Here is an 18,291-nt window from a genome sequence, read left to right as displayed (position 1 = left end):
GCACCATCTTAATCGCTGATACTGTCAGATAATCTGCGGCATTATCCGTTAATGGCTCACACGGACGGAGCCCTCCTAAGTTCTGGATCTGAACCAGATGCTTGATATGCAGGCAAAACACCTGACATGGAGAGTCTGAGACGGTAGTTACCACAACCCCCTCCCCTGCAATGGTAGTTACCACAACCCCCCTCCCCCCCATTAAAAAATCATTTTTGGCTGCACCGTGTGGCATGTGGGATCTTAATTCCCCAACCAGGGATCAACCCCCAGCCCCCTGCACTGGCAGCAAGAAGTCTTAAGCACTGGACCACCAGGAGAGTGTCCAATCCCCACATGTGATGGAGGGAGAACCTAGGGCTAAAAAAGGCATGCTTTTGCCCAGATCCTCTACCGCCAAATGGTAACACGGGGATTAACTTCCCTCTCTGACTCCAGAGGAGACCATGGTTGTCACTGAATGTAATTAACATTTGCATGGCATCTGCATTTTGAGAAGCTCTTCTCCTATGTCCCATTTTAACTCGAGTTCACGTGGCTGGTGAGCAGCAAAGCTGAGACTTGATCCGGGAACCTCGAGTCCACCTCCTGCATCCATTCACATCGTCGGCATGAGGAGCTTTCATTTCCTGGCTCACGTGGTACACAAACATCAGGGGTATGTGGCCGAACAGTAATCTGATTCCAGGGGGAACCAAGGGTCTCCGGCGAGTCTTCATCCCCTTAAACCTGTTTTCTGTAACCATGACCAACCACTCGGCCAGCCCCGCGGCAAACCTTTCCTCGGAGGGAACGTGGAGATTAGCGCACCCCATTGCTGCTAATTAACTCTGTTCTGTAACCCTCCATCACTTTACACAACACTTCCTATGAGCCGGGCTGCCAAGACAATCAGCCTCGTTGAAACAAAGACGCGATTGACTCATTACCTATCAGATTGCCTCAATAATGACTGTATTAATTTCACAAGCTAGTGAGTCCCAAAAGCCGCTGTTAAAAAAAAAATCAATGATCAAAGTGATGACAGCACTAGTCCGTATATTACAAAAGTCGGCAGGCGCTGCCAAAGCTGTTATTGATTAAGTATGAAGCTTTCATTAAAAAGATAATTGGAAACGACCATACACAGAATGGGAATAAGTCATCGCCTCTGTAGAATCGTGATTTTTTTTTTTTTTCCTTTTCTTTTCTCTTTTAAGACCACATCGCCGTCCAGGAGGCTGACGGCATGTGGAATCCCACCTTTTTCATAAATGTCGTGGCCCTCGGCACAGGCCTCAGTGAGGCACTGGAGGCGAGAATCACAAAGGAAAATCTAAGTGATTCACTCTTTGTGGATCCAGCTGCCTACTGGACCCAAGCAGAGTGCAATGTCCCAACATCCCCTTCCGAATGGGATCTCTGGGAGCCGCTGTTAGGCACACTGCTTTTGCTCTCAAAGTGCTGCAGGCCAGGTTTCAACATCTAATGTGGCCATCGCTCTCCTGTCTAATACTCCTGAGAAATTAGCCATTCTCTCTTAGTAATTTTCCAGATTATAGGCACTTCCCTGGTGGCTCAGACGGTAAAGCGTCTGTCTAGAATGCGGGAGACCTAGGTTCGAGCCCTGGGTTGGGAAGATTCCCTGGAGAAGGAAATTTTCCAGATTAGAGGAGATCAATTCTTTAAACATTAAAATGTTACCCTGTTTGACAAGCATCCTGCCCCTGCTGGCAAATGCCTACCACAAACAATGACACACCACCCCTGTCAAATGACAATGTACTGATCCCCACAGCCGACTTGGGATGCAGAAAGCAGAGGGTCCATTTTAGAGATGGGGGAACTGGGCTCAGAGAGACGTCACTCTTCCACATTCGCACTCTGAGGCAGTGGTGGGGCCTGAGTGTGGACCAGCTCAGTCTGTTCTCTCCTATTCGCAGCCTTCCCACCTATGAAGCAATGAATCTGACAAAGCATGAGACCTGCATCTGCCCTTAAAGATGGCAGTCTGCCACCACACCTGGCTTCCAAAAGGACACGTGGACTTTGACAGGCTCTGGATGGTTTCTTCGTGAACGCCAAGCATGACTCGATATTCGTCCTGCGTCATCAGGGGTGCTCTGGCTTGCAGACCTTTCGTCTCACCGCCCTGAGACTGTGAGAAGTGACTTCTCATTTGGCTCTTTTTGTCTTATTCTGCATTACTTGCTGGGGTCAGAAGGACTGACTGTGAAACTCATGAAGTAACTAGGCACTGATCTGAACCGGGCTTCTCCAACCTAGGCACGTCCTCGGATCCCCTAGGGAGCCTGTTACAACTCAGACTGTGGGGCTCCCGCTCCAGGATTTCACAGTCAGTGGTGTGGCTGGGGTGGCAGCGCCTGAGGACGTGTGTTTTCAGGAAGCTCTCGGGCGATGCTGAGGCAGCTGGTCCAGGGATCACACCTTGAGAACCGCTGTTAGTCTAAAAGGATGATGTTCTTGGAGCTGAAGAAGAATTCCTCTGATTAAATAATTTGCTGTATATTTCCATGAGTAAACAATAGAACCACAGCATTTTGAAAAGAAAGTGGGAGGACTTCCCTAGCAGTCCAGTGGTTAAAACTCCATGCTTCCAATGCAGGGGCCATGGGTTTGATCCCTGGCTGGGGAACTAAGATCCCATGTGCCGTGTGGTGTGACAAAAAAAAAAAAAAAGGAAGAGAACTTGGGCTTTGGACTGGTACACATTTCCATGGGAGCTGTGCTCCTGGATCCTGAGAGGAACTGGAAAAGGGCTGACTTCCCAGAGGTACAGTTTCCTCCCTGGTGAAGAAGGGATATTATAATCATGTCAACAGAGACTGTGAGGGGAAAAGACGAATAACATATGATGTTGCTTAGCACAGCACCAGGCTTGTGGTGGGGCCCAGTAACCCATGGCTTTATCTCCTCTGCTGGAAATGTCCACAGAACGTCCTGTGGACCAGTCAGGTTGGGACCACAGCAGACTAACAGCTTCTACCACAGGCTTTAGGAGGACCAAGAAGCCTGTGGTGGAGGCTGGTGTGTCTAGGGGGCAAGGACTGGCATGAATGACTGTGAGCTCTCTGAGGAAAGAGGTGTGATGGGGCAGGACACTTCACTCTGATAAGAGGCACTCAGGGCCAACAGTGCCCCCAGGATGGGCTTCTGGAAACCAGGGTCCTGCCCCAGCACTGTACGTGGTACCTGAACATGGCAGCAACTGACAAGGGTTTCCTGGACGACGTTAATCACTCAGAAGGTAACTAAGTGGGGAGATGGTCCTCTAGTCTCCTCTGCCTCCAGCTTGTATTCCTAAATGTTGTCCCCACTCTCCTCCCACCACCTGGTCCTTGAGTCTACAAACTCTGTAGCTCACTCCCCACACTATGACCCACTCACTCTGGGAGGTGGTAATGGGTCTTCTACTGAAACAAGTGGGTTGAAGGCCCCAGGGTCAGGTCATCTGGGGAGTCCTGAACACTGTATGTTCCCTCATGAAAACTTTGAGGATGCCTTGAGCATGTTAGGGCTCCATGAAATTCTTCTCTAAGTGTTTAAACTTTTTCTGAAAGGCTGCTGGCCCAACACCCATTTGGAGAAATCTATGTCCCTCAGCTCTGAAATTTTACGCCTTCTTCTCATGCCCTCTCCTCTCACTCACTGCTGCTAATCCCTAAGACTACAGCTGTGTTACATGTGGTTGCAAAGTAAAAGCTGCAAGGCTTCGAGTGAAAGTGGGCCTTTCTGAGGTTCAGAAAGTTCTACTAAGGTCCAGATGTGAACTCTGCAGACCGCTGAGGTCCCTGAGAGTGTCACCTCTAATAAATGATAGTCCTCAATGGTCTCTCCACCCACACTTACCACATTTTATCTTAACGGCCTTGTCATATAAGGAGGGCAGAGAGTCACTAGCCCTGCATTCAGCTGCGGGAAAAGGAGACACACAGAAGTAGCAGAAGCTGAGGAGGACAAGAGTCAGGTCTCATGTGGGTCCCTGATGTCATGGGTAGAACGGCAAACGAAGGCCCTACTCACCTGGCTGTGCCCCACGGCCACGGCCTTCTTCTCCAGGTCCAGTGTCTGCAGGAGCTGCGCCACGGCCTGGGAAGGAGAGGACAGTTAGAGGGGAAGACAGATGGCGGGCTGGAGACTCCCAGGGTGGATGGTCAGCTTGCTGGAGGGCTGACACCCGGAGAGAGCAGATGTCTCCCGTGTCTGTGAGCTAACAGAGTTCCACCTCCCCAGGAAAGTGCACAGATGGGCATGGGCTGGGTACTGACTGTGTGCCGTCACCCTGCTGAGACCTTCACAGGCACCATCTCGCTTCACCCTCGTGGCAGCCCCAGGTGGGTCGTCACACTAGCATACCCATTTCATGGAGGAGAGAACCACAGATGCAAAACAAATGGAGGATGTGTCTGCTACAGAAAACAGCATGGTGAAACCTCAAAAAATGAAACACGTAATTTCCATATAATCTAGAAATTCCACTTCTGGATATATACCCAAAAGAACTGGAAGCAGGGACTTGAACAGATACTTGTACACACTCAGTTCACACTGGCATCATTCACAGTAGCCAAAAGGTGGAAGTAACCTAAGTGTTACTAAACGCAGTGGCGGCGACAGCCATGGAATTAAGAGACACTTGGTTCTTGGAAGGAAAGCTATGATGAACCTAGACAGCATATTGAAAAGCAGAGACATCACTTTGCTGATAAAGGTCTGTCCAGTCAAAGCTATAGTTTTTCCATAGTCTTGTACAGATGTGACAGCTGGACAATAAGGAAGGCTGAGCACCGGAGAACTGATGCTTTAGAATTGTGGTGCTGAAGAAGACTCTTGAGAGTCCCTTGGCCTGCACAGAGATCAAACCAGTCAATCATAAAGGAAATCAACCCTGAATATTCACCGGGAGGATTGGTGCTGAAGCTGAAGCTTCAATCCTCTGGCCATCTGATGCAAAGAGGCAACTCATGGAAAAGACCCTGATGCTGGGAAAGATTGAGGCAACAGGAGAAGGGGGCAACAGAGGATGAGATGGTTAGACAGCATCACCAACTCTATGGACACGAATCTGAGCAAACTCTGGGTGTCAATGGAGGACAGAGGAGCCTGGCATGCCACAGTCCACGGGGTCACAAAGACTCAGACATGAGTGGGGACCGAACAACAACCTAAGTGTCTATCAACAGATGGACGGATGAACAAAAACATGGTGTATATACCCAACAGAATATCAATCATGTTTAAAGGGGAAGGGAATTCTGAAACAAGCTACAACGAGGATGAACCCTAAGGACATTATATTTAGTGAAATAAGTCAGTCACAAAAGGACAAATGCCATATCATTCCACTTATATGACATACCTAGAGCAGTCAAATTCATAGAAAGTGTCCATAGAATGACGGCTGCCGGCGGCTGGGGTGATGGGGATGGCAAGTTAGTGTCAATGGGTACAGAATTTCAGTCTTGCAGAAAGAAAGAGTTCTAGAGATGGATGGTGGTGATGGCCACACAGGAGTGTGAAAACACTTAATATTGCTAAACTGCACACTTAAAAATCTCTAAAATGCTAAATTTTATGTTATGTATATTTTGCCACAATTTTTAAAAAATGGAAGGAAGAGAATTCCCTGGTGGTCCAGTGGCTAAGACTCCACACTCCCAAAGCAGGGGGCCCGAGTTTGATCCCTAACTAGATCCCACCCACCATAACTAAGAGTTTGAAACTAAGACCTGGAGCAGGCAAACAAATAAATATTAAAAAACCAAAAACAAAACAGAATGAAGGCATTTCCCCAAGGTTATAAGTTACACGAGCCAAATTCGAATCAGGGTGTGTCAGGCCACACTGCAACCGCCATGTCTGGACTGCTGCCCAGGCCCAGGCCAGGGGCAGAGGGCCTCAGGCCACTGGGGAATTTACCCCCGTGGCAGCCACCCCAGCGCCCTGTCCTCTCACCCACTGGCCAGGGACGGCCGGACTCTCCCGAATATGGCCACTAACCCTGTGTTCCTGGCCTAGATGAGGGAGGGAAAGTCCATGTTTAATTCATCAGTTTCCTCTACCGCATCTGGTATACAGCAGGAGCTCGATAAATATGATGAGATCCAGTGAGGGTGGAAGCAGGGCAGGTTGGAGTGGGGGAGTGGGGAGAAAGGCAACGCCCCCTTCAGGAGAAACAAATTCACCTGAGATCCCTAGACTCTGCCTTGGCCAGGCTGCCAGCCATTTAATGGAATCTGGCTCAGACAGTAAAAAATGTGCCTGCAATGCGGGAGACTCTGGTTCCATCCCTGGGTCAGGAAGATACCCTGGAGAAGGGAAAGGCAACCCACTCCAGTATTCCTGCCTGGAGAATCCCATGGACAGAGAAGCCTGGCGGGCCCCAGTCCAAGGGGTCACAGAGAGTCAGACATGACTGAGTGACTAACACTTTCTCTTTCCTCTTGTCACAGAGGCTGCAGGCTCTGGAGCAATCCTGTCAAGAGCTCTGTACCCTCGGACAAATGCAGGTCCAGCTTGGTCCCTTTGTGACTCCAATTCCCCTCCTGCTCCATCCACCCCCACACCAGCCCTCTTGGACTTCCCATTCACTGAAAATCACCCACTGGTTTTTATCTACAGAATAAATTGTCAGAAAAGTCATTGTGACATCCCACCAAGAAAAAGGTATTCTGAGACAGAGTAAGTTGGCAGATGAGTTTCAATTCCATGGATCATAGCATCACAGAAAACTTCCCAAAACACACACACAAAAGAAAATGCTTATTAAAAGTCCAGACCAAGGCTGTAACCTGGGGGGAAGTTTCCTTCTCTGACCTCTGAGAAGAACATTCCATAGCGTCCCCTCCAAAAACTCAGTGGTTTCACTTAATATTGCATTTTAGCCAAAATTGCTCCCAGGGAGCTACAGGCAGCAAAATGCAAAAAAACACAACATATCCAGAAAACGTTTTTTTCCTCTCTGCACAAGAGGAAAACAAAGTAAAAACTGAGAAGCATTTATTCAAGAGAAACTTCTGGGCCTTTAATAATGGTGGGAAGTTTGTGGTAACTGCAATCAAGACCCTTCCACTCCCACCAGGCTCTGTCACTGCAGGGGTCCCACTGGGGTGAGGCAAGCAATGAAAACTAGCTGCTTTGCTGCCAGAAGGGGTTCACATACAGGGAGAAAGTGAGCAGAAATCCCACACCCAGAACCATCATCAGAAACAGGAAGTGATCTTGGCACCAAACGAGTGGAGAAGGTCAGTGGCGCAGCTAGCCTAAGACTGTTTTCTGGGAGGGGCAAGCAGTGGGGCCGTAATTAGCCAGGTTCCTCTAACAAGGAGATACTGGGAATGGGATGGTCACAGTCGGCTGTGATAACCATGCCCCATACGTTCCTGGCCATCTGGAAAGCTATCCACACGCACAGGAAGGACTTGGCGGATGGAGGGGGCTGAGGCACTTATACATTCCTACCCAAATATAAGGCCACATGCACAGGCGGAAAATACGGAGAAGAGCCACACAGAAAGTAAAATCTGTGGCACAACTACAAATGCCTGAATGCTGGATGCACCTTCCAAACCACACAGAGCGCCGTAAAATCACTGTACAAATCAGATAAAAGGTCACACATTCAAGATGTTTGACCCCAACCTCTGCTGACCACTCAGCTGTGCTGGCACGGGGTCAACCCTTGAGAATCCACAATTTCTAATAAAAACAAGAATTTTTAGGAAGTGAACAGAGACAGTAGCAGTCTCACACCACAGGGGAGACAGACTCCATAAATCTAGTCCTTAATATTAAGTTACTAATTGGGAAAAGGTTGGGATCTACACACGCAATATTTTATTATTGAAAATGTCCGGTTTCCAAGAGAAAATTACAAGACATGCAAAGAAATTAGAAAGTGACCTATGTTCAAGGAACAAACCCCCAAAATCAGTCGCAGGAAACCCTCTGGGGGTGTAGATGCTGGCCTTAAAAAAGACTTCCAGACAGCTCTCACAAGGCACACAACGGGCTTAATTAGCTCACATGTCTGGCACGTGGTGAGTCTCCATAAGGACGAGTAGGTGGCGGAGGTTCTGAGGTTATAAGCTCCTTGGGGGCACTGTGGAGTGATGACACACCCTCAACCTCCACCACTCTGGGCTCAGACTGCTAGGCCCTGAATGTACCCGGGAGAGGCCCAACTCAGCCTCTAATGACACGGTCCCCGTGTCCTCCAACTGTGCACGGAGGTTTCTCTCCAATATTTAGTGAGGATGCCTCCCTCCCCCCAGCAAAGCACAGTCTGGCATCTCACATCAAGCTGTACATGCCAGACCGGCTGCAGAAGACTCCAGGAACCACAAAGGGCCATGGCCGGGAAGGGCTCCCTACTCACCCCTCCACAGGTCGCACGATGCAGGGACCCAGGGCTGTGGGAATGGACGCTCTCCCTATCACCCTGCTGTCAGGACCGCACCTCCTCTAGGAAACCCACACCGTGGCCAATGGCTGCCATACGTTGGGTACCCACTATGTGCCAGGCACTGTTATGCCCTGTCATACACTGCCCCTGGTCATACAGCTATCAAGCCTCAAGGGGCACAGATAAATGGAAAGAGAGATGGCGGAAACCAGGATTTGAACCCAAGTCTGTCTCTAAACCACATGCTTTTAAACACCAAAACTTTTACACGCTGATGAAAACATTCCATAAGGGTTAGGACTACGTCTCTGTTCTTTAACTCTATAGTTTCATGATTATAAATAGTATGTCTGGCACGAAGCACAAGCAATATGAACAAACATATAAATAAAAAACACACATATTTGTATAACTGGGTTGGTTAACACTAAACAGAAAACAAGCAGAATCATTAAAACAGTAGACCCAAACTGGAAGAAGATGGCCAAGTGAGAAAGTCAAAAATGATGAATAAATTCCAGAGGGCTAAGGCTAAGGCTATGGGAGGGCTTACTAGGTGGCTCAGTGGTAAAGAATTCACCTGCCGATGCAGAAGACACAGCTTCGATCCCTGGGTCAGGAAGATCTCCTGGAGGAGGAAATGACAACCCACTCCAGTATTCTTGCCTGGAGAATCCCATGGACAGAGGAGCCTGGTGGGCTACAGTCCATGGAAGTGAAAAAGAGTGGACACGACTGAGTGACTGAGCACGCATGCACACAAACACAAGGCCACGGGAGGCCCTGAAAAAGTCATTTGGCACCCTCAGAATGGACAGCTTCCTCTCTTCCTCTCTCCCTACCCAAGGCCCCCAGACACAGGCTCATGGGAACCTCTCCAAAACAGAAAAGGACTCGGGGACAAGTTCAGAGGAAATCAGGAGTATCCACCGTGGTCTGAGATGGAACAAGGGTGGCTGCCTTTGAGAAGACAGGCATGCCATAATTATGTTCAGATCAAGTCCCCGGGGACAGAGATTTGGTGGCTAGAATCAATCCTCACTGTGGACACTCTGAAGGGAAGAGGGGACCGGGGGTTTCCTGTCATCCATCAGGGAGACCTGGAAACTCCTGCCTCAGCAGCAAAGAGATAAGGGACCAGAATCACAAAGCCGATGTGAACCTAACAAGCTCTTCCAGTAACCTTTCTGAGACCCCCTCACGGTCACTCTGGGAGGCCTTCAGTGTAGGTTAAGGCATACTCTTAGCCAGATGGGAAAGCCTGGGAGAGAGGAGAAGAACCCACCATGATTAGAGGGTGAGATGGTCATTTTGGAGACCTGAGCACGTGCCTGGGTGTCTAGAAGAGACAGAGGCATCCTCAATGGTCGAGGTCAGCGTGAGGCCACTGCTCCCTAGAAAGGACCAGGGGATGGGCAGAGTAGATTTGACTTCCTTCGTAATTTTGCTTAAGCAAGTTCAAATAATAAAGATCTGGTCTTTGATGCCATGCCCTTGCTGATAACCTTCCGGTCTGCCATCACTGACCACCTGATGAACCTGATGACCACTAGTCTCTGCCCCTGCTGACGATGACCAACATCCTCAGACCCTTTTCTTCTACCTGGCAGCATTTATGCGCCAGCCACACTGGATCTGGATCTGACTCTGGACCTCTGCACCTGCCGACCCCAATGTGGCTTGCCCTGCACTCTTTCTCTTACTTGATTCCTCCAAACTGTTCCAGAAAGCTCTATTCAATCATCACTTGCTCTGACTTCCCTGTATGTCCTACCCTCAACCCCTGCTGCAAATATCAGAAGCTTTAGAGGTGTTCCCTGGGACCTCCCAGAGCCCCGTCTCTGTCTAGGAATTGCTAATTTTCATCCTTCTTCCTCAGGAGATTGTCTTCTGTTCATCCTCGTCTCTCTGGTGGCTAGCACAGGGCCTGGTGCAAGGCAGGCACTTGGTGACAGCTGGATGGAATCGATAATAATTATTTTAACATCATGATGGCATGTTCTGTGTAAATCTTCACCAAATACTCTGCCTGTCGTCAAACGGCTTCCATTCCAAAGTCCTGTGTGAACGTGAAAAGATGCTCACCAGCCCTGGCCATCAGGGGACTGCAAGCCGAAACGACAATGAGATACCACCTCACACCCGAAAGGGTGACTACAAAAAACACCCCAGAAAATAACAAATGTTGGCAAGATGTGGAGAAACTGCAACCCTCATGCACTGTTGAAGGGAATAGAAAATGGTCCAGCCATTATGGAAAACAGTTTGGAGGTTCCTCAAAAAATTAAATATAGTATTACCATATGATCCAGCAGTTCCACTTTGAGGATGTACCCAAGGGAATCAAAAAACAGGGTCTCAAAAGAGGCATCTGTACACTGTGTTCACAGCAGGGTCATTCACAACAGCCAAACGGTGGCAAGAGCCCAAGTGGCCACTGACAAGAGGATGGATACACAAAACGCTGCACACAAGGATCCAAGTCAGCCTTCAAGGGAAGGGAATTCTGGCAGGTGCCACTACGTGGTGAGCCCTGGGGACATCATGCTAAGTGCCATCAGCCAGTCACAAAGGACAAGCATTGTATGAGTCCACCTATATGCGGCTCCTGGAGCAGCCAGATTCACGGAGACAGAAAGCAGAACGGTGGCTGCCAAGGCCTGGCTGGGAGGCAGGATGGGGGCGCAGTGTTTCACGGGGACGGTTCCAGTTTTGGAAAATGAAAGGAGTTCTGGAGCTGGAGGGCCGTGATGGTTACACAATGAATGCACTTACGGCCACTAAACTGTATGCTTAAAAATGGGTTAAGGTGGTAAGTTTTATGTTATGTATATTTTACCATAATACATAGTAAAGAGCCCTGTGTGAGGAGTTTGAGAGCCTGGGTTCAAATCCCGGCTCTACCACTGCCCCATGGCCTGGCTGGGGTTGGGAGCCTCAGTTGCTTCTGCTGTGAAATGGGGATAATTCCAAGAGCAGGGAGGCTTTATCAATTGAGGGCTGTTTCAGAGTGAAAGTCGGTAGGGAACCTTTTCACATTACACCTGATACTTTGTGATGAGAGTTTGTGCATCTGCAGTTAAAAAAAAAAAAAAGGCATATGCTATTTTTGTTTCAGGAGCACAAAATCCAGCAGGGACCCTCCAAACGAGAGTACTTCACTGGGAGAGGGCCTGGTTTAAGCACCACGTGCACGCTAGGCACACGGGGGACGTGCCGAGGCCTGGCTCACACCCTGCCAGTGAATTCCCTCTGCTGCCGTCTAGCGTCTAATGACAATATTGACCTTTCCTATCTGTCAGGCTTGTCTTATTAAATCCTGAGGTCTTAAATGCTTTGCACACAGAGGCTGACAGTTTGCCCACCCAAGCACGTGTTCATGTATAATTCATGGTGTATCGTGCTGCTTGGCAGATGAATATTTATCAGCTTTTTCATAAGAGGCAGGCTGGCATTTCCTTTTGTTGCTACCAAAATCCTATGCTGCAGCAAATGAAATTTGTGAGCAAATAAAAAAAAAAAAAAGAAGAAGAAGAAGAACAAGAAGCGAAAACTCCCCAGTCCATTCTGCTTGTAATTTTCCACTTTCCGAGGCCTCCAGCGTGTGTGTGTGGAGGTGGTTTTGGTCTGGCTACGAGAGAACTGCTGAGTCGTCCAGAATAGAAACGCTTCCATATGCTCCCCCCGCCCCCGCCGAAAACTCCCCCACGCCCCACTTCTGCACTGCCTTCAACAGCAGAGGAGCCCAAGCCCCTTTCGGTGGCTCCAGTCCAGATGCTCTGGATGGAGATCAAGACTGGGGGGTGGGGGCAACCAAGGATAAGGAACCCCGATGAAGCTTGGTCCACAGTGGCTGGTGGCACTGAGCCAGGCAATTTCGTGGTTTCCACAGTGGGATGCCCCCCAGGGAGGGGACAGCCCCGCGCCACACCAGCTGGGGTCTGAGGTCCCCTCCCCGGGGGTGGACGCAGGAGCGCCCTGAGAAATGCCGCTGCGTCTGAGGGAGGGAGCCTGTGCCCTGGTTCCTGCTGCAGAGGACAGCCAAGAAAGGGCTGAAGACTTGTGCCTCCGCTGCTGGCTCTTCTCGCCTTGCGACTCACTGACTGAGGATTCCAGGCTGAGAGGTCAGGTGCGACGGGCGCACTCACTGGAGGGGAGTTTCAACACAGCTGCGAATGCAGAGTCTGCGTGGCCTGGCTGCCACCTCTCTGGCCTTGGAAGACGGTGATGACGATGACAGTGACCATCACAGTTCATACATAATGAGCCCTTACTATATGCCGGGCCCTGCATCAAGCACATCATTACACTACTACGTACAATCCACTGGACGCTCCACTGAGGTTGGTGTTATCACTGTTCACATTTCACAAATCAGGAAACTGAGGCAGAAAGATGGACTAACTCATCTAAGTTCACACAGTCCCAACTGGGAGTCAACTGCAGGGCTGTGTGACTTGAGCCCATGCTTTCCTAACGACCCTTCATGCAATCAAGAAACTTGAGTTCAAGGGCAAAACCCACGAATGCTTGGCTGTGTGGCCTCAAGGCAATCAGTCACCTCTACGAGCCCACGTTTCAGCATTCACAAAAGAGGCGCGATGGCTCATTTTGCAGGGCTGTTGTGAGGATGCACTAGGGCTTTGCAAACTGTCAAGAGCTCTGTCATCATTGATCAGCCGGTGGCTGTTCTCAACAGAAACATTTACTGGGGATTTTGCACTAGGAGTGAAGACTTCTGGCTCCAGAAGTTTATGTAGAGATGGAGAAAGGAGACATACAGGGGCAGCAACACAAGGTTAGGTACGTGTCTTCATTCATTCATCCGACAGGCAATTTATTAAGCACTTACTCTGAGCCCGAAAACACACAGTCCCCCCAAAAAATGTTATTTCAGACATGGCTAAGTGCTACACAAATGTTTAAACAAGAAGATGCGATGGAGAATAACACAAGCAAGATCTGAACAGCAAGATGACACTGGCCTGGCCAGGACTGGGGAGAGGCGACAGCCCTCTGTGCAAAGGCCCTGAGGGGAGTGTTTGGGACCACAAGCCCTCTTTTCACAGACTCTCAGGGCGCAACTCCCTATAGGAATGATGACCTTCCACCCTGCTGGGAGCCTCCTACCTGGGACCTACTCTTCCCGTGGTTCTAATTCTTTTTCTGCACTCCCTCTGGCAGGGTTTCAGAAGGACCATTCTGTGATGGGCAGTGTTGTAAGTGACACTGCAGGGGGCATGGTCTGGAGTAGGGGTGCGGGTCAAACGTCAGGACATCCTCATCTCTGCCCCCGAGACCCAACTCTCAGATCCCAGCTGCCCCAGCTGCCCCCGGGCTATCCTCTGCAGAGCAGAAGCATCGGCGCCTCCACACCTCCACCCTACCCCCATCCCCCACCCCCAGGTCCATGTACCTTCCTCTCGTCCACTCCTTCGGGGGCTGATATGAGCTCCTTCACAAGCGCAGGGTCCAGCACCTGGAATCTTCGGCGGAACTGAGTGAGCCCCATGTGGTCAGCGTAGCCTGGGGTGTGGGGAGCAGGAGAAGAACAAAGAATCTGAGTGAGACGCCTGGCCCAGGGGTCTACTACCAGCCTTGCTACTTACCTGCTGTGTGCACTCACTTCTTGGGGCCTCAGTTTCCCTGTTTGCTAATATAAGACACTGGGTTCCATCAGCATTTGCCAAATGCATTCCCCAGAACACAGACCCTGTAAGAGGCTCCACTGAAGCCTGAAAAAGCTGCCCCCTCCTCCGCCTCTTGGAAGGTCGTGATGTGTATCAACACCAAAGTCAAAGGCTCCAGAACCTCTGCAGGGACGATGCCTGATTAGCTTGACTTAACCCAGAGTTCTCCGAAGTTGCTGGACCATGGGAAAATGTTTTGATCTAAGGTTTTACCCCCCACAGACTGCGCGTGGGAAACACTGCATCAGGCCATAGCTAAGGGTTCTTTTAAATCTACAGTAGGATGCACACAGCTGCACCCTTCTGTGTGGAAACTGAAAAGCTACTGAGAGAACGTGATGTTCGAGCTGGCCTCTGAGGGGCTGTGAGAGTCTGCGAGAGGGTTTTGTGTGGAAGGAAGTCCAGGCAGAGCAGGAAAGAGGTCTGTCCCAGTCGCGGTGACACCATTCACAGAGTGCTCATGTGTGTAAGACACTAGGATAACAGCGTCCTTTTCGCAGAGACCCTGGGGCCTATGTTGCTCTCCTGTCATATAGACGAGGACACTGAGGACCAGAGCAAGTCACGGGGCGCAGAGTGACATGGATCGTAACTCTCCCTGCGGGGAGACAAACCCAAACAAGATGATGTGATGGAGAATGACAGAAGCCAGGATCTGAATAGCAAGATGACTCTGGCCTGGCGAGGACTGGGGAGATAAATGTAGGCAGCGACAGTCACTAATCCAGCAGAGAGGAACCAACAGTGGGGCCCCTCTGTTGAGAGATGAGCAGGGACCAGGTGCCCAAGGGACCTAAACGCACATTCCAGACCTCAAGGCTGACCACACAGAGACCTGGAGGCTGGGGGGTTATCAGGCTGCCGTTGTGAGTCAGACATGGGTTCACATCTCCTATCTGCCCTGGTTAGCCCTCTGACCAGTGACAGATGACTCTTGTTTCTTTGAGATTCAAGTTCTTCAGTTGTTCAATGAGAGTAATAACAACTTATTGACCAGAGACGTATTAATATGTCTTTGGTTACCCAACTGTTATTGACCAGAGTGTTTCACTATTCATTTACATAACAAATCGCCAGCCAGGGGCATTAGTTTCTGCAAAAATCCCCTGGTCAATAATGTGCTAAGATCTCTTGTCACACAGTCATGACAAGGATTAAATCCAATAATGATTACAGGAAAAGAAGCTAACGTGTTTTGAGCACTTGGCCATGTCCAGGCACTTTTCTCATTCCCTTACTAATTCACCATCCCACTTAACGGCTCTCTGAAACCTGAGCTGCTACAGGACGGGAAAGGGAGGCACGACCTAGAGGCCTGACAGTGTCGACCACGACCACGCACAGGCCAACCGGCTCCAGAGTCTGGGCTGTGCCCACCAGGCTGCCCCGCATGTGACATGTGGTGAGCATTTACTGTCTGCCGGGCTCTGTGCTAAGCGCTCTGTGAGAACACCACCACTGAGTGTGTGTGACCACATGGTGCCCGAGCATCTGAAGCGCCCAGGAAACAGCCTCTGCGTATGTGCCTCGTGTGTGCCTGTGTCTATGCATACAGGCACATCTCAGAGACACTGTGGGCTCGGTTCCAGACCACTGCAACAAATCAAATGTCATAAAACTTTTTTGCTTTCTCAGTGCACATAAAAGTTAAATTTATCCTATACCATAGTTTATTACGTGGGCAATAGCATTATATCTAAAAAACCATGTGCAGACCTTCATTTAAAAAATGTATTACTGAATAAAAAATACTAACCATCATCTCAGCCTTCATCAAGTTGTAAGTTTTTGTGGGTGGAGGGTTAGAAATACTGCAAGAATGACCAAATGTGACACAGAGATGCAAAATGAGCAAATGCTGTTGGAAAAAGTGGCACCTACAGACTGGCATGAAACAGGGTTACCACACACCTTCAATTTATGAAAAAAAAACCAACAACTGTGCTCTAAGCACAACAGAACAAGGCCTGCTTGTGTATCTGTTACACACACACACAGTCCAAATCGTAAATCTGTGACATCAATAACTATGTATGGATCTTTGTATGCAAGTAAATATTTCTCACATGGTGTGAGAGAGACAGAAGTGACTCAGAGCAGAAAACAATGAGGAAACGAACCAGGTCTCGGAAGCAGAAACTGGCAGGAGGCTTCAACCCTTCACGGAGTTGGAAGCCCTTCCTGAGTTGGGCCCTGAGACGGCAGAGGGTGGACACACAGGGAGGAAGGGGACTTGCTGACCGCGCCTACGTGCAAAGGCTCTAACCTCCTGCCAGCCAGGCGCAATCGAGCGGCCTGGGCTGTGACTGGCTCACGCTTCCCTGTGACAGTGTCTGTCTTCCTATGCCTGCGGTTGTGCAGACAGGAGGGGAAATCAATGCGATGCTGGGGGAAGCGAGCGGTTCATGGTTGCTGCCGGCTGCTCCCGGCTTCTCTGCCCAGCACCTCGCGCCCAGGACTCAGTATGAGTGCCGTGGGAGGAGACAGGGCAGTGACCACAAGCTAGGGGGGCAGTGACCGAGGAAATATTAAACAAGTGGGGGCCCACCTAGACTCCCATCAGCCCCAGCCACCCCATCCCCTGACTTCGCCTGAGCTGTTCCTGTCAGGGAGGCAAATCCACAGGGTGGCCAATGGGGTCTCAGAGACAGAAAAGAATGGGAAAATTTCAGATCAAACTCAGCTCAGAAGAAGAGCTAATGGGGGGACCCTGGTGCATGCCTACTTTCTAAAATATGGGCCTAAAACTTTATTTCTTTAATGGAAACCCCTCCTCCCCCATCATGCCCATCACCTCTTCAGCTGGACTGGGGAAAGCCAGTCTTCCAAAGATGGGGTTAAGCCTCCCCGGTGGGTCCACCCCTCCTCTCCCACATCCACCCAGGTTCACTCATTGTGAACCTGGAAACCCAGGCTCTCCCACACCTCCCTGCCTCTGCACACAGTGCTCCTTTGACCAAGCTTTCCCTCTCCCTGCACCACCCAGAGGTGAGCAGTTGCTTTCTTCTAAGACTCAACGAAGATGTTACCTCCAATGGGCATGGTACCTCCCACATCCCTGCGTGACACATGCCCTGGTCACATCATACAATCATCACCTGTTTCCATACGGATCTCCCAAACCAGGCTGAGCATCCTGAAGGCCAAATATTAATGACTGAAAAAATTTCACCCTCAATTCCAAGGCAGATGCTCCTAAGATGTTTGTTGTTGAAAAGGAAGACGGGCAAGACACACTCCAAGCCTTCCAGGTCGTTAAAGTTGTTGAGTCGCTCAGTTGTGTCCAACTCTTTTGCCACCCCATGGACTGTAGCCGACCAAGCTCCTCTGTCCCTGGGATTCTCCAGGCAAGAATACTGGAGTGGATTGCCATACCCTCCTCCAGGGGGTATCCTGACTCAGGGATTGAACTTCCATCTCCTGCATTGCAGGCGGATTTTTTTTTACCACTGAGCCACCAGGGAAGCCCTGCCTTCCAGGAGTGCACAACTAGTTCAGGAATGGTTAGACTTTAGGCTCAAAGAGCAAGTCCCAGGAGTTAGCGACAAGGTGCTTGCTCCCTGCTCGCCTCTCACCTGCTCTGTGCAGACGCAGCGCCTCCAAAATGTAGGATCCTGCAAGCTGCACCCTCAGCGCGGGGATGTCCAAGGGCAGGGACCTGCCTGCCTCAGGCTTGTCTCCACCAGGCTGTGGTGGAGTCGGAGACCCCTGGACGCCTCTGCTCTCCACCGCTGCGCTCGGCACCAGGCAATGGATGAAGTGTAACTGAGAGCGTCTGATCACGCTGATCAATGCGTCCTAGGACCAAGAAGAGATGGGGTCAGGGCCAGAGTGAGACCGACAAGGGTCTGGACACTCCCCAAACATACATTCAGTCTGGTCTGGGCATCTCTGGAGGCCCCTATGTCCTACCACAAGGGCCTCTTATCCATGGCCCAATTTGTACTCATGAGAAATAAAGGACCTCTATAATTATCCTTATTATCATAGATGGAAAAACTGGGACATGGAGAGGACAAAAGAGTGGCCCCAAGCAGAGGGGGCCAGTCACCCAAGAAGAAAACTAGAGCCCAGAACCTTGGCTGGGGGCTTTTCCAGGATAAGATGCTACGAGTCGGCTCCTCAAGCCCTCCTTCCCATGTCCCACCCACCTAAGCTTAGCCTAATGTCTTGTTACTGGATTACTGTGTCCAGGTG

General features: G+C 50.1%; 1 protein-coding gene across 1 annotated transcript in view; it reads right to left on the bottom strand.

The window, feature by feature from the left end:
- The window catches only part of MYO18B (myosin XVIIIB), a 223,757-nt gene that overhangs the window by 133,354 nt on the left and 72,112 nt on the right, over window positions 1–18,291 (bottom strand). Inside the window, exons 20-22 of the mRNA XM_070769757.1 lie at window positions 17,670–17,892; window positions 13,821–13,930; window positions 4,024–4,089 (exon numbers count right to left, since the gene is read on the bottom strand). Coding sequence (XP_070625858.1) covers window positions 4,024–4,089; window positions 13,821–13,930; window positions 17,670–17,892 — 399 coding nt within the window. The remainder of the gene's footprint in view (window positions 1–4,023; window positions 4,090–13,820; window positions 13,931–17,669; window positions 17,893–18,291) is intronic.

Source organism: Bos indicus, chromosome 17, assembly GCF_029378745.1.
Source record: "Bos indicus isolate NIAB-ARS_2022 breed Sahiwal x Tharparkar chromosome 17, NIAB-ARS_B.indTharparkar_mat_pri_1.0, whole genome shotgun sequence".
NCBI lineage: Eukaryota > Metazoa > Chordata > Mammalia > Artiodactyla > Bovidae > Bos > Bos indicus.
This window is presented reverse-complemented; position numbering and strand designations above follow the sequence as displayed.